Source organism: Trichosurus vulpecula, chromosome 2 (assembly GCF_011100635.1).
Source record: "Trichosurus vulpecula isolate mTriVul1 chromosome 2, mTriVul1.pri, whole genome shotgun sequence".
NCBI classification, from domain to species: Eukaryota; Metazoa; Chordata; class Mammalia; order Diprotodontia; family Phalangeridae; genus Trichosurus; species Trichosurus vulpecula.
In genome coordinates this window covers 78962934-78979100 of record NC_050574.1, presented here as the reverse complement: position 1 = coordinate 78979100, position 16167 = coordinate 78962934, and the positions used below count along the sequence as shown (strand labels likewise).

At 41.8% G+C, this 16167-nt stretch overlaps 1 protein-coding gene across 2 annotated transcripts in view; it reads left to right on the top strand.

Annotated features, from left to right (window-relative positions):
- C2H1orf94 (chromosome 2 C1orf94 homolog) overlaps positions 1-16167 on the top strand; it is a 69247-nt gene that overhangs the window by 33587 nt on the left and 19493 nt on the right. For both annotated transcript variants that reach the window (XM_036742587.1, XM_036742588.1), the window contains exon 4: positions 1320-1495. In XM_036742587.1, coding sequence (XP_036598482.1) covers positions 1320-1495 — 176 coding nt within the window. The remainder of the gene's footprint in view (positions 1-1319; positions 1496-16167) is intronic.

The following is a 16167-nucleotide window of genomic DNA, read 5'->3' as shown; positions in this document are numbered from 1 at the left end:
AAGTGTCTAGTAAGGCAAACTCTATCTACCATGAGAAGCCATGTGCTCATTGGTGGGAAGTTTTGACTTACAACGATGCCTAAATCTGCCATTCTTCACCCTCTAATGATGCTCCTACTCCTGTCTTCTGGGTCCAAGTACAATTAGTCTAATCTCTTGACCTCAGGACAGCCCTTCAGATACTTGCCCACAAAGTCCCTTGAAGTCTTTTCTTTTCCAGGTTAAGCATCCCCTTCTCCTTCATTTTATCCCCATAAAACATGCTTTTGAGGGAAAAAAGGAAATAAGCATTGATTTAGTATCTGGTATGTGCCAGGCATTTTGCTAACCACTTAATAAAAATTATCTCATTTGATCCTTACAATAACTGTCCAAGGTAGGTACCATTACTATCCTCATTTTATAGTTGAAGAAACTGAGACAGAGGTTAGGTGGCTTGCCCAGGGTCATACTGTATCTGTGTCTGGATTTGAACTCAGGCCTTTCTGATTCTAGACTCAATGCTTAGCACAGTGCCTGGCCCATAGCAGGCATTTAACAAATGTTTACTGATTGATGCCTACTGCACCATCTAGCTGCCTAGGTCTTTCATAACCTTTGGCTCCCTGTTTTGGGTACTCCACAGCTTATCAATGTGCTTTCTCCAATGCGGCAAGCAGAACTGAACACCACACTCCAGATGTGATTTGATAAGGACAAAGTACGGTAAAACGATTACCCACCCCTGTCCTGGACATCGTGCCTCTCTAAAGGCAGCCTGAGATTACATCAGATTTTTGGTTGCCGTATCACTTAGTGATGACTCATAATTGGGCTTGTGGTCCACTTTCCCATGGTCACACAGATAAAAAGTAGCAGAACAAGGTTTGAAATTCAGGTCTTGAGGTTAAGCCTTTCTAATTCAATGATCAATGATAGACATCCTTAGGGGTCTTATTTTAATGAATAGATGAAAATGGCAACTGTCTTTATACTTTAATAAAAATATTAAAACAAATGCTTCTTGATTATTTAAAGCAGTTTAAACATTTCACTTTTATATGTGTTATGAACTTGCTTTGCCATGTTTTGTGTTTGTTTGGGGACTTTTTTTGATGGAAGGAAGAGGTGATTTGTTTTTTGTTTTGTTTTGTCAATTGGAGGCAAAAGCTTGTCCAACCTAGGTCAGAATTGTCACATACTGGGGAGGTTTGGATATTCAGCCGGATTTCAGAGGAGCAGTCCTCTGAGAACTGTAACTTCTGTGCTAAGTGTTGAGTTGAAGGGTAGCTGGGTTCCTGGCCCCTTTTTTAGTGAAGCCCTTGACCTCTGTCCTACAGTCAATGCACCAATGACGATTGCGGACAAGAACAACCTCAAGTATACTGGAAATGTGTTCACGCCACGCTTCGCCACAGCCTTGACCTCGACAGCACTGAACCAGCCACTCTGGCTCAACCTGAATTATCCTCCACCTCCAGTGTTTACAAACCACTCGACCTTCCCACAATACCAGGTAATTGTGTCTTGCACCCTGGGCCCTGGACCGTAGAGTCATCCACAGACTAGGCCATAGATAGGCAAGTTGGAATTAGATAGCCCTGCCTCTCCAAGGTCCTCTGGGAAAAGGGTATTAGATCTCCTGGCTCTCTAATTCAACACTCCTGAATCTAGGTCTATGGCTGTATAGCACACAGTGAGCCAAGGGAGGCCAAGAGCTCAACAAGTCAGGCCCCTAAGTAGGTCTTTGTGCTACCCATGAATGCTCTAGTTGGCCCTTCTACCTAGATGTAATAAAGTGTTGCACTGTCTGGTTTACAGATCACACTGTGATATCTAGACATGGCAGGGCTCTCTTGAGTAAGGCTAGTGCCTCCAAACAGGTTCTTTTCTAGTTTCAGGGCAGAGTACCAGGAGGCCTGGCTGAAACATCCATTGAAAGCACATTCCAACATCCTCCTGGTTTTCCAGGCCATGCCAACTACTTGAGGAATGACACACATACTTGGTTGGTAACAAGGTTGCTATTGATTGGGAGAATCAGAGAAGGGTCCCCAGAAGTGTTGACCCTTAAACTTGATTTTAAACCTAAGGCAAGAAGTTAACAGGAAATTCAAGAGGTACATAGGCAATGGCCATCAACCAAAGGTATACAGGGCTATGTATGGCAGACTCCATGCAACGGGGAAACAAAACCCTGAAAAATGTACTACTTGAACCAAAATAAACCAGTCAATGAATATGTAGCAAAGTCCCCTGTCTTGCCACTGTACCTCAATCTATGGAAGTATGGAACTGAAGCTGGGTAAACTGCATCATGACTCAAAATCCACTTAAGGAATCTGCTTTTTAAAGGAATTCTATAGCAAATTTTTCTGTAGAAAGTGAATGGTGCTTTTGTAATATGAATATAGACTTCTACTTTGTCTAGTTTGTAATTGGGGAGATCAGGCTTTCTGAAAACAAAGTTCATCCATCTTTAGAAATATCTATTCTTTCTCCTGGGCTTTTGTCAAGTGGTTTTCCTAGGGCAACTAGCAACACGCCTCTGTAGCTGTGATTGGGGATCCTGGTCAGTTGGGCTCACCATATTCTATGCAGTCATTCAATTCATACCAGGAGTGCCATCCACTGACTCTCCTCTGTGTTGGTTCTAAGGAGCCAGCAGTACCAGGGATGACTTCCTTTGTTTTTCTCCATGTCTGCTGTGGATATTGCCATTCTGATTCAATTCAGCTCAACCAGCTGAACAACATATTACTAAACATGTTAACATAAACATATTAACAACGTATTATTAAACATATGTTGTCCACAGAGCACTGTAGTAGGAGCTAGGGAAAATACAATCTTTAGATCAGGCGTAGTTCCCGCCTTCTTGGATCTTACAGTTTGGAAGGGGGAGAGGGCTCATGCACAAACAAATATAATACACAATATGTTAGCAAAGTGCATAAAATAATTGAAAAACAAAGTGCTATTTGAGGTCTGAGGGGGAAAAGGTTGCTATTGACTGAGAGGATCAGAGAAGTCCCTCGTCTCTGGAAGAGGTGACATTTAAACTTGATTTTAAACAAATGGTAGGAATTTAACAGGCAATTCAAGGAGAGAAAAGTGATTTTATCCACAGGGCACAATATCAGCAAAGGCACAGAGAAAGGAAAGTGTAAGGCTTGTGTGGAAGACAGGAAGCCGAACTGGGGCTGAAGGGGTGGGGAATGTGGCATGAAATAAGGCTAGAAAGTTAAGGAGTGTCAGACTGGGGAGAGCCTTGAAATCTAGCCAAAGGGCTTAGCATTTTACTTTGGAGTCTGTCAAGAGCCACCAAAGATTTTTGAGTAGAGGCATGAAATAATCCAATCTATTCAATTCATCTTGAAAGATATTTATTAATCAGTTACTCTGCACAAGGCACTGTGCCAGGTATGAGAGATGTAGAGATAAAAAATAAAATTGTCCCTGCCCTTATTAACCTTAAAAAATAATTGGAGGTGGGGGCAGGAAGGAGTATATTAAATATATGCAAATAAGTAAGATAAGATTGATAAGGGCAAAGAAGGGGATATGAGGACCAAGAGAGGTTTTAAGGCCTGCAGGAGGTAAGATGGCAGAATGAAGAACAGATGATCCCAATCTTCTCAATAAAACAGGAGGTAAAATCATCTGCTGAAGAAAAAAGGGAGATAAAGGTGGGATGGGTGGCTTTAGGGAGGTTTAAACCGGTCCCTTTGGGGAGTGTGAAAGGGACTCAATCAGAAATGGAGGGCAATTTTCATTCAATAGAAGGGAAAGCTTGCTAATACTTAGAATTACTCAGAAGTAAGATGGCCTGCCCTGAACCTCTCTTGCTCTTGGAGTTTTCAAAAAAAGATTGAATGACCACTTGTTGGGGAGCTACTGTTCAGGAGATTTCTGTTCCAGGTATAGGTTAGACCAAATGACCTCAAAGGACTCTTCCAACTCAGAGAGTTTTGAATCAGAGGAAAAATAATATTACCATGTAGAAGTGAAAGCTGATTTGAAATTCAGCAGCATGAATTTGTAATGGCTACAGTCAGCAGTTTTATGACTTCCTTCTGCAGTACTTGGCAGTCTGGGACTAAGAGTAGATGGTTAGGGCGACCCCAGGTTAAGGTAATGAGAACCATGATTTCAAAGGTTTGAACGCTGGAGAACTGTGCCAGCTGACAGAAACGGTGAAGACAGAAAGAAGAACAGGTTTGGGAGAAAGGTAATACAAGATCATAAGTTGGTTGGTGATGTGTTAAGTTTGAAGGGCCAGTGGGATATCTCCGAAGTGATGTCTTGTAGACAGTTGGAGGTGTAGGTTTAGAGCTCAGAAGACAAGTCAGAGCTAAGAGATACAGAGTCGTTCACATAAAGATGATGGGGGAAGCCATGGGAATGAATGAGATTGTCAAGGGCAAGTGTGAAGAGAAAGAGGAGGACAAGGGCAGAACCTTGGGGAACATTCATTCTGTTGGGAAGAAGGTAAAAAGGCAGCAGATGAGACAAAGAATCAATCAACAAGCATTTAAGTGCCCATTTTGTGCCAGGTATTGTGCCAGGTGCTGGGGGTACAAAGATAAAAATAAAACTATTCTTGATATCAAGGAGCTTAGAAGCAGGAGGAAAAGCAATATCCCGGTAGTGGCATGTGCTGGGCATTTGGCATTTGGCAAAAGTAAATTCAAGGATACATAGGAGTGGGAGCTATCAAACAGAAGGGTATGGGATGGGGAAGGCACGAAACTGAAATGAGTCCTAATCAGTCCATTTTTTAAACCTTCCAGGAGGATAGTAGTCTAGAAGTATCAACAGTAGGCTCACCATGACACTGGTGATTTGATCTGATTGCCTGTTTCTGTCCACATCAGGTTCTTGTTCTGATATAGTTTTGGACTTCATCATGACAGTGTTCACAGGCCTGTACAAAGCAAGGACCTCTTCTTCATAGAGCCAGAATTCTCTCCTATATTGTCCAATTACCTAAGTAACTGTCTCCCTTGGAACCTGTTCATTTGAGTCTGTATCTTGGGTATGATGTCTCATCTGTATGATTATTGTGAGGATGAGGGTCCCTGGAAGTGGTTCTATTTGCCTGTATCTGTCTGGGGGAGGGACCAACGGAGCTGGCCTAAGCCAGTTAGATTAATAAGGAGCATCTATCTACCTTTAGTGAGAACTGTCCCTAGCCTAGACTTATTCAATTCTTATCTCAGAGTGTTACCCTGAAGTTCCTCCGTCTTTAATTTTGATCAACATCGTGCTTTTAAAAGAAGTAAATACCTTCACAGTATCTCTCTGAGCTCCAAATCTTTCTGCACCTGACAATCATCCAGTCTCATACTGGAAATTCTAAGTGCCAAGGTGAAAGATAAAGATGTTGAGAAAGAGAGAGAAGCAAAGAGGAAAGGGAGTGAGACTAAAACAAGATTCTGCAGAAATAGATGAAATTACAAAGCCCATCGGTCAAGGAAATACAACATCTAAGTCTCAAACATCTGCTTAGATTGGCTTTGGAGGGAGCTAGCTTTGTCTTACTCCTCTGGCTCTCAGAACCAGCTTCATGTAGTGAGTACATACTAGGGAATGCTCCAGTGTAATGCAACAATTTTTTGTTTGAGTTTCTTAGGTTTTTTCTTGAATTTACATAATTATGCACTATAGGTTTTTTCTTGAATTTACATAATTATGCACTATAGCTCCTTTTTGAACAGAACTTTTACAACAATAAAGCAACCTACCACGATGAAAGGTGTGCTAATCTTTCACTTGTTTACTGACATAGAGTGCAAAGTATATTCTGGAAATGAGGATTGCACAATTGAAGGCAGAATAAGTCTATTCTCAAATGCTACTCATAAGCTATTGAATACATTTGCCACTCAGACTTGAAGCGACCCGTGCTTAAAATAACTTCCAAGATATATTGAAGAGTTTCATATCAGTCATTCTAATTCCTAAGGTTCATATGAAGGGAGACTGTCCCTATTTCTTGAAGGAAACAAAAAAGAGGACCCTGAGTAGGAGAATTTTATGCTTCTAACAATGGGCAGGACTATAATACTTAGCCATAAGATCTCTCACTGTCCTTTCTTCCTTAAAACTAAAACATTCAATAAAATTATGGAATTATTAGAACTTACATCTTACCAGTAACAACAGATGATCCCTAAGCTCAAAGTCCTATTAGCAGTCATTATTCAAAGATTTAAAATTTAATAAACAGAATCAACCGTTCAGTAATAGCATGCAGAGGTAGTATGCCATTGTTCTCAATATTGCAATTCTAGGGATTTCCTAGATGATAGAGGGTCATAGATTTAGAACCGTATAGGAATTTAGAGCCCCAAACTCCTTATTTAACAGGTAAAGAGGTTAAGCAGTTTGCTGAAGGTCACACATGTGGCAAGTGAAAAAGGCAGGATTTGAACCTGGGTCCTCTAAACTCTAAATATAATGCTATTTTTGCTGTACCCCATTGGCTGTACCATGTTGCCACAGGTTGCACGAGCAGCTTGAATATAGAAATCGCAGTGAAGACCTTCAGGAGAACCCTTTTCTGAATTAAATTTTAAAATGCTATTGGCTATAAACAAAGATTTAGCTAGTAAGACCAAATAACTATATGTCATGGAAACTAAAAGTATATCTTCTAATTTAACACTGTCCATAGCATGTAGGCAACTGAACTCTTGCAAATATTGCTAACAGAACACAGAAGAGACAACACTGCAATATCTGCAAATCAACTCAGATATAGCAACCCTTTTTCAGGCTGCAAAACATTACAAAGACACTCTGCTTGCAAATTCAAGAATGCACACTCTGTAAGAGACGGGGTCACCTTGAGAAAGTAACACATTCACAATCCATCAGAAGAAAGCCCAGGAACTGCCATCACAGTTCATATCACCCATCTTGATTATTCACATGGGAGTAAAGCTCTGTAGTTTTCAGGATCATTTTCAGAGGCTCCATTGTCTCAAGATGCTGCACTATTTGCCATAGTACTTAAAATGACTTGGAGTACAAGATGGAAATTGACTCCTATTGTAGTGTGTTGCATTAATAATTGATATGGATGCCATCTGCAATTTTTTTTTATTTTACCTGTTACTCAACTTCTAGAAGGCACTCGTGCATTCAGGATGACAAGGTCACCCAACTGGAAGCTGCTGCACTGTGAATGAGCCAGGATGGATTCTTCACTAAGAAGTTTCCAATTCTTCACCCCAAAGAGGAAGCAGGAGAGCCTTATATAAAGTGCCCAAGTGTGTTCACCTCACTAGGACTGCTGATCAGTGCATGGCTCTGAATTACAAGGTGTGAAAAGCAACTACACAAGAGAGAATTATAGTTGGAAGGACAGTGATGCTTATTGAAAGATACACAGATAGGAGCAGGTGGAAATCAGATGTCCCATGGCTCAGTCCCATTAGCCCTGAAGTGGCAGTTCCATTTAGCATAACCAGCCCGGAACCCCAGATTCTGTATTCTGAGGTATGTTACTAGTCTGATAACAATCATATGTGGCAATTGGCAACTAACTGCCACAATACTGGGCTGGTCCAAAGCCTTCAGGGGCAGAAGAAGATTTATACCTCTCAGGAGCTAGGTGCAAAAGTACTAACCTAGTTGGACTTTTCCATTACATCTCATTCCCACAGCATGGAGGTGTCCACTGAAGCTTGTGACCCTGTTAGGGGGTCTATCACTGTTTCCAGGTGGAAGTCTCCCTAACTTGGCATTGGAAAAAAAAAGCATCAGTGGGATGGAAAGCGGAAGCAGAAGCTGAAAGTAGGTGACCTAGCGCCTCCTAGATTTAGAGCTAGAAGGTGCCTCAGAGGTTCTCTGAGACCCTTCATATTATAGACAAAGAGACTCAGGATCAGAAAGGTTCAGTGTCTTGCCTCAGATAATGGAAATGGTAAATAGTTGAGCTGGGTTTTGAATTGAGGTTTCCTATCTCTAAACCCCATGCTCTTTTCATTGTACCCCAATGTCTGTCCCTGGGAATCAGAAACATGAGCAGAAAGATACATACACTATATGTCTCCTCTATGGAAAATATGTACAATACAAGCTTTTTCCTTTTCTAATTGGTTCAGAGGCCAGTAATACAGCTTGTGCTCCTCCATACCTAGACAGTCATTTGATGAGAACAATCAGACTACAGGATGTTGTCAACATTTTCTCTCTTGCTAGTTTTCTGTGGAATTAGACCCTCCCAAGGTAGAACCAATGTCATTCCATCCAGATCATCCTAACCCACTAATTCACCTGGAAGCTAGGAATTTGCCCTTTGCCCTAAGGGTAAAAATTGAAAGCGATGTTGAGCAGTCAATTCAATTTGTTTCAGTTCAACTCAATTTCACAAACTTTTATTGGGTACTTTTATTGGGCATCACACAAAGAAGGCATTCTAAAGTCGAGGCAAGTCAACAAGCATTGACTAAGTGTTTGCTACTGCCAGGCACTAAGTACTATGGCACTAAGTAGAAACACAAGAAGAAAGAAAAACAGTCTGTGCCCTCAGGGAACTTAAATTCTAATGGTAGAAGACAAAGTATAAAAGGAAACTGAAAAGGGTGGAGGTATGTTAGAGAATTTCTAGAGAATCAAGGGTGCAGTCTGAAGTAGAAGCCGTGGCTGGCCTGGGAGCTCTCCTTAAAATTAAAATTCAGGGAGGAATCAGGAGATCAGAAAAAGAGGCCCAAGGACTGGAAGGTACTTCCAGCATGAAAAGCCCAGTGATGAGGTGAACTTCTAGGATGGAGAGGTTTCTGTGGCATGCATGATAGACAAAGTCTGGAGAGTTAGCAATGCAGCCTGGAGATGAATGAAGACCAGTCACACAGCCATGAACTACATTGATTGTGTGGGCACCTAAACCTGAAAGCTTTGGGAAGATGACAAATGCACTGTAAACAAGGACCTTCGGCAGCTCCCGTGTTCAGTGCCTCCCATCAGCCAACTCCTCGCTGTTCTTGATGGAGGGGAAGATCCTAACAAAGTGTGACCTGGCCCAAGCTTATCAACAGCTGATTGATGATGGCACTGCTGAAAACTACCAGGCAGTCACTAGTCACTGAGCAGTGTTCTTGCTCGGAGTTGAATTCCTTCAGTCTGGAATTCCCACTGCCTGAGGATTTCTTGGGGCTTCTTAGAAACCTTGCTCTCTGGGATTCCAAATATGAGACTGTATTTTAATCCTTGGATCATGGGAGCAACAGTAGATGATTTTGTCGAAAGTCCCCAGGAAGGCTTATGCTGACGCAGTAAGTCAGGGGGAAGAAGGGAGTTAGAGTCCAATTAGAATAACGGGTATCACTTTTGTGGCCAACATATCAATGTTACTGGTCTTCTAGATAAGAGAGGGTGTGACCCACGCTGCACTTTCCTCAAAACCTTCCTAGGGCATCCTTCCTCTCTGAAATTATTCAACTTCTGCTGTGTTCTTTGTCTATAAGATGAAACCACTGTGAAGTCACTTCTTCTCTGACCAGAAAAAGCTTCCCGTGGCATCAAGTGCTTTTCAGAATGCCAGTTATTGGTGCATCGCAGTGAACAGGAGCCGTCGCTTCTCACCTGTGTGGGAGCCATGCCCAACCTCCGAGTACCAGATGATCTCAAGAACCCAGTTGTTTAGTACTTGAGAATACTCTGATAAAGAAACCCAAGCAGATATCATAGGAGTCAGAAGTTTGAGAACGGTACCGTAACTATACCTCAACAATTTGAAGAGGTCATGAGCCTCTGTGGATCTCTTGTCAGCTACTTGGTGCATGCTTTGGGGTCAGGAAGACCTGAGTTCAAATTCTGCCTCTGATATTTATTAGCTGTGTGACCCTGGGCAAGTCGATTAGCACCTCTCAGCCTCAGTTTCCTTATCTATAAAATGAGAACAATCATTGCCTCTACTTCCCAGATGAGTTAACATATGCAAAGCACTGGACAAACCTTAAAACACCGTATAAATGCTAGTTAGTATATTTTCATTATTTCTGTACTCAACTATGCTAAAATATATGTGCCTATTCAGCACTTATGACTATGAGATATATATACACAAGCCTAGTTATTTAGTATCTAATGACATCCTGAGCTATCCACCATGTCAAATCCTAAAGTTTGCTGTTCCATCCCCAATGGAAGTTTTGTCATTAGAAGGTCTCCATGACTCATTTTACCTGGCAGATAAAACGAAGACTACTCTGATTAACACAGGCATTGAATAGAGCACACAGAGTGGTCACCTATTGATGACAGGACTTTAAGCCATTCACAGGTTGCCCACAAGATTGCGTTCCCTTAAAGGATGCATCTATGGCATCATTTGCCATATTGCTTTGTGACTTCAGAAAACTATCATATGGGTCACACTAACCACCCTAGAATGGTTTGAATAAAGCCTTGCTTGCAATGAAATCTTGAAGATTTGCAACAAAACAACAATAGTCTTACAGCCATGTCTTATAGCCAGAATGATTTTTGATAGAGAAAAGATTATAAGGAAAGAGATTATATGTCAGATAAATCCACATAACCCACAGAAGGCGACCTGTCTCACTTTGGGAAGTGACCAACAAGTCTTAGTCAAAACTTTGATTGATTTTTCATACTGATTTTATTGATTTTTCAACATCATTTTGAAAGAAGAAATTATTGATTGTGGTAGGCCTCTTCTCAAAATTGCTGAAGATACCACTATTTCTTCCTTAAACTTCAGGAACTGGCAGACATGATCATTTCTGAGAACAGGTTTCCTATTATTAGGTTTCCTATAGGTTTCCTATTAACCTCAGTTAAATTTATGGATAGGAATCTTAGCCAAGTTGTCATTAACATGCCTGATAATCCTCAAGTAAATTGTGAAAGGGTTCTACAATTACTTAGAATTTCCTAAAAGAGATTTTGGGAGAGCATTAACCACCAAGACTTGCCAGGTTCTCATTATTAAATGTGTCATTCCATGCCCAACAATAAGCATCAGTCTTGTTAAATTACTGATTGGATAATGTTTCAAGATTTGTTTTGACCATCAAGACTTACCTGAGTACTTACTAGATGAACAGTAATGTATTACAGCCACAGTCATGGTCATAATCCATAAACACTTATGAAACACCTATTATTTGCCAGGCACCCCATTGGGGATATAAATACAGACAAAAAGAAAGACAGCTGCCTTTGCCCTAAAGAAGCTTATAGTCTAATGGGAAAAGATAATACATCATAGAAAACTGAAAATCATGGGAGGTAGGGTATGGGAAGGCAAAGGAAGGTGCGGGAATGACAGAGAACTCCAAAGAAGTCCAAAAGCAGTGTATCCATTGGGAAATAGGAAGAAGACCGCTGGGACAGTCTTTTGAAGCTCATGATTCTGCTTCTAGTTAGAGGGTCTTATGGATACTATCTCATATATAGCCATTCTTCATTTATTTTAACAAGAGAGCTAGGCGTAATGGACCTGGGCCAAGGTTCCTGTCACTATAATTGAGATCATGGGGCTTGAGTCATATGAAGTTCAGAAAGCAGATGGGCCGACATGGTGTCCTCATCTTGATCAATTACAAAAGCATTCTTCCCCGGGTGAATGGACCACAAGAGGTTAGAAGTGTCCCCTCTGAGGGTTATCTAGCATCAAGCTTTCAGCTGCACTTCCTGAGGGTTTTCCAAAGCCACAAAATGAGGTTAGAATTGAGTCTTCTCTGATGACTCCAACTAGTGAAGCGAAAGCAACTTGTATCTTTTTCTACTGCTCTTATCTCTGTACTGGGTGAAAGGTTGTGTTAGCTCAGGTGATGATGTCAGCTGGTTTGCAGGATATTAAATTTATTTCCTTGGTGTTATTTAGAGTTTTATACCCTTAGAGTTTTGGTGGTTGTATACTGCAGTGGTTTCTGGAGTTATTTTTGTAGCAATCATGTTCAATCATGTTGAAGGACTGATGGTCCCTTGTCTGTTTACTGATACCCACCACTACTTTTTTTTTTTTAAGGCTCTTTTGCAAATCTTTTTCCTCCTTCCCTGGGCTGAATGTTCTGGAGGATGGTATCTGGCAGCAATGGAAATAATTATTTCTATCTGTCCTGGACATGGACAGTGGACTGGCTGGGGTGGGGGTGGTGAACCCATTGCCCATACTCTCAACAAAGTCTCTTCCTTCTTCAGCTAAAATCTTTCCCCCAATCTGCCCTTGCTCCTTATAAGCTAGAACACTTTTCTATAGCCTCAGATAAGCACATTGCCTAAACCAGTGTGACTTTGGAGGCACAAGGAATTCTTGGTAAAATAATGGAGGCTTTCCCAAGGAGGTAGCTGGGAATCGGGCTGAGGAGAGGAATTTCAGAGATCATAGTTGCTCCAGTCTTTCAGGATCCATTTGCTTGCAATGCAGTCAAAGCAGGCCTGGCTGTGATGAGTGTGATAAAATGTGGCCACCACCTCTAAGCCCCAGGATAGGGAACTAGCCAACTCCATAAATCACACTCTGGAGACAGCAGCTCTGTTCCCGCTCTTTATGCACCGATTTTAATCATCGCAGCCAGCATCTTGTGGCATGCAGGGTTTGGCTCATTCAACCCTCAAAATCCTGCTGTCACCAGAGTGCCCTTACTATGTCATTGCCCACTTCCCTTAATAAGCCCAAGCCATAAATGGGTTTTTAGCAAGGCTTTACGAATGCTGAGGAAAAAGTACAAACATGCAAGAGATTCAGTTTACAAAGATTGCAGAAATGTAGAGTCTTGATCCTTCCTTAGATTCACTTTAACAGTAGGTCTTTATTAAGCTCCTGTTATGTTCAAGGCCTTCTTTTGAATTTAAGGTATCCAAAGACAAAGTATGAAACAGTCCCTGCCCTGAAGGAGCTTACACAATAGCATCATCACCATCATCATCATCGTTGCCATCCTCATTGTTATCATTTCAATTGCTAAGTGCTTTAAAATTCACAATGCAGGTCTACATATATCACCACTGGTTCCTTCCCTGTTGTCTACCAACACGCCTGGACTTTTCTATCCTTAAAAAAAAAGCTCTCCATTCGACCCTGCCCTCCCCTCAGACTACCACCTTGTAACTCTCCTCTCTTTCACAGTTACACTCTTAAGAAAAACAACAGCCATCCGTGCTAGCCTCCCACTTCTCAACACTTGTCTAAAGCTGCCGTCTCCAAGCATTAATAAGTGATTTTCTTTTTTTTTTTAATGCAATTTATTTATTTAACATATTTGGTTTTCTACATTGATTTTCACAACAGTTTGAATTACAAATTTTCTCCCCATTTCTGCCCTCCCCCCCCACTCCAAGATGGCTTATATTCTGGTTGCCCTGTTCCCCAGTCAGCCCTCCCCTCTATCACCCCCCTTCCCTCTCATCCCCTTTTCCCTTCCTTTCTTGTAGGGCAAGATAAATTTCTACGCCCCATTGCCTGTGTATCTTATTTTTAGTTGCATACAAAAACTTTTTTTGTTTTTGAACATCTGATTTTAAAACTTTGAGTTCCAAATTCCCTTCCCTCTTCCCTTCCCACCCACCCTCCCTAAGAAGTTGAGCAATTCAACCTAGGCCACACATGTATTATTATGTATAACCCTTCCACAATACTCAGATTGTGAAAGGCTAACTACATTTTGCTCCTTCCCAACCCATCCCGCTTTATTGAATTTTCTCCCTTGACCCTGTCCCCTTTCCAAAGTGTTTGTTTTGATTACCTCCACCCCCATCTGCCCTCCACTCCATCATCCCCCCCCCCCCCCCCCCCCCCCCCGCCTTTTATTTTTTTTTTATCTTCCTCCCTCTTGTTTCCTGTGGGATAAGATACCCAACTGAGTATGTATGGTATTCCCCCTCAGGGCAAATCTGATGAGAGCAAGGTTCACTCATTCCCCCCTCACCTGCCCTCTCCCCTCCTCCCATAGAACTGCTTCCTCTTGCCACCTTTATGCGAGATAATCCACCCCATTCTATCTCTCCCTATCTCCCTCTCTCAGTATGTTACTCTCTCATCCCTTAATTTCATTTTATTTCTTTTAGCTATCTTCCCTTCATCCTCAACTCACCCTGTGTCTGCTCTCTCTCTTTTACATATATATATGCACATACATACACATACATACATATACACATAGATACATACATACATACACATTCACTTATATATATACATAAACATATATATATATATATGCACATATATATATATGCATATTCCCTTCAACTACCCTGATACTGAGGTCTCATGAATCATACTCATCATCTTTCCATGTAGGAATGTAAACAAAACAGTTCAACTTTAGTAAGTCCCTTGCAATTTCCGTTTCTTGATTACCTTTTCATGCTTCTCTTGATTCTTGTGTTTGAAAGTCAAATTTTCTATTCAGTTCTGGTCTTTTCACTGAGAAAGCTTGAAAGTCCTCTATTTTATTGAAACTCCATATTTTGCCTTGGAACATGATACTCAGTTTTGCTGGGTAGGTGATTCTAGGTTTTAATCCTAGCTCCATTGACCTCCGGAATATCGCATTCCAAGCCCTTCGATCTCTTAATGTAGAAGCTGCCAGATCTTGGATTATTCTGATTGGGTTTCCACAATACTCAAATTGTTTCTTTCTGGCTGCTTGCAGTATTTTCTCCTTGATCTGGGAGCTCTGGAATTTGGCAACAATATTCCTAGGAGATTTCTTTTTGAGATCTATTTGAGGAGGCGATGGATGGATTCTTTCAATTTCTATTTTGCCCTGTGGCTCTAGAATATCAGGGCAGTTCTCCTTGATAATTTCCTGAAAGATGGTATCTAGGCTCTTTTTTTGATCATGGCTTTCAGGTAGTCCAATAATTTTTAAATTCTCTCTCCTGGATCTATTTTCCAGGTCAGTGGTTTTTCCAAGGAGATATTTCACATTGTCTTCCATTTTTTCATTCCTCTGGTTCTGTTTTATAATATCCTGATTTCTCATAAAGTCACTAGCTTCCACTTGCTCCAATCTAATTTTTAAAGTAGTATTTTCTTCAGTGGTCTTTTGGACCTCCTTTTCCATTTGGCTAATTCTGCCTTTCAAGGCATTCTTCTCCTCATTGGCTTTTTGGAGCTCTTTTGCCATTTGAGTTAGTCTATTTTGTAAGGTGTTGTTTTCTTCAGTGTATTTTTCAGTATTTTTTTGGGTCTCCTTTAGCAAGTCATTGACTTGTTTTTCATGGTTTTCTCGCATCCTTCTTATTTCTCTTCCCAATTTTTCCTCTACTTCTCTAACTTGCTTTTCCAAATCCTTTTTGAGTTCTTCTATGGCCTGGGGCCAGTTCATGTTTTTCTTGGAGGCTTTTGTTGAAGGCTCTATGACTTTGTTGTCTTCTTTAGGCTGTATGTTATGGTCTTCTTTGTCACCAAAGAAAGAATCCAAAGTCTGAGACTGAATCTGGGCGCGTTTTCGCTGCCTGGCCATATTCCCAACCAACTAACTTGACTCTTGAGTTTTTCAGTGGGGTATGACTGCTTGTAGATTACAGAGTTCTATGTTCTACGTTTGGGGGAGGTGCCAGCTCTGTCAGAGCCGCACTCCTCCTTCCCCAAGGACCCCCAGTCCAGACTGGGCTCAGATCTTCGGCAGGCTGTGCACCCCTGCTGTGATCCGCCACTTAATTCCTCCCACCAGGTGGGCCTGGAGCCGGAAGTAACAACAGCTGTAGCTGCCCCACCTCTGCTGCCCCCGGGGCTGGAAGCCGAACCGCGAACTCCTTCCACTCCCGCAGCTTTTCCCACTAACCTTCTCCGCAGTCTTTGGTGTTTGTGGGTCGAGGGGTCTGGTAACTGCCGCAGCTCACATATTCAGGGCGCTAGGGCCCCCTCCGCCCGGCTTCTGGTCTGGATCGTCCACGCCGCTCAGGCTGGGCTCTGCTCCACTCCGTTCCCAGCTCCCAGCTCCGTGTGGAATAGACCTCACCCAGAGACCATCCAGGCTGTCCTGGGCTGGAGCCCTGCTTCCCTCTGCTGTTCTGTGGGTTCTGCCATTCTAGAATTGGTTCAGAGCCATTTTTATAGGTTTTTGGAGGGACTCGGGTACAGAGCTCACTCTAGTCCGTGCTTACCAGCCGCCATCTTGGCTCCACCTCCTAATAAGTGATTTTCATTACTAATTCCAATAGTCTTTTCCCATTCTTCTTGACCTCTGTGTTATTTGC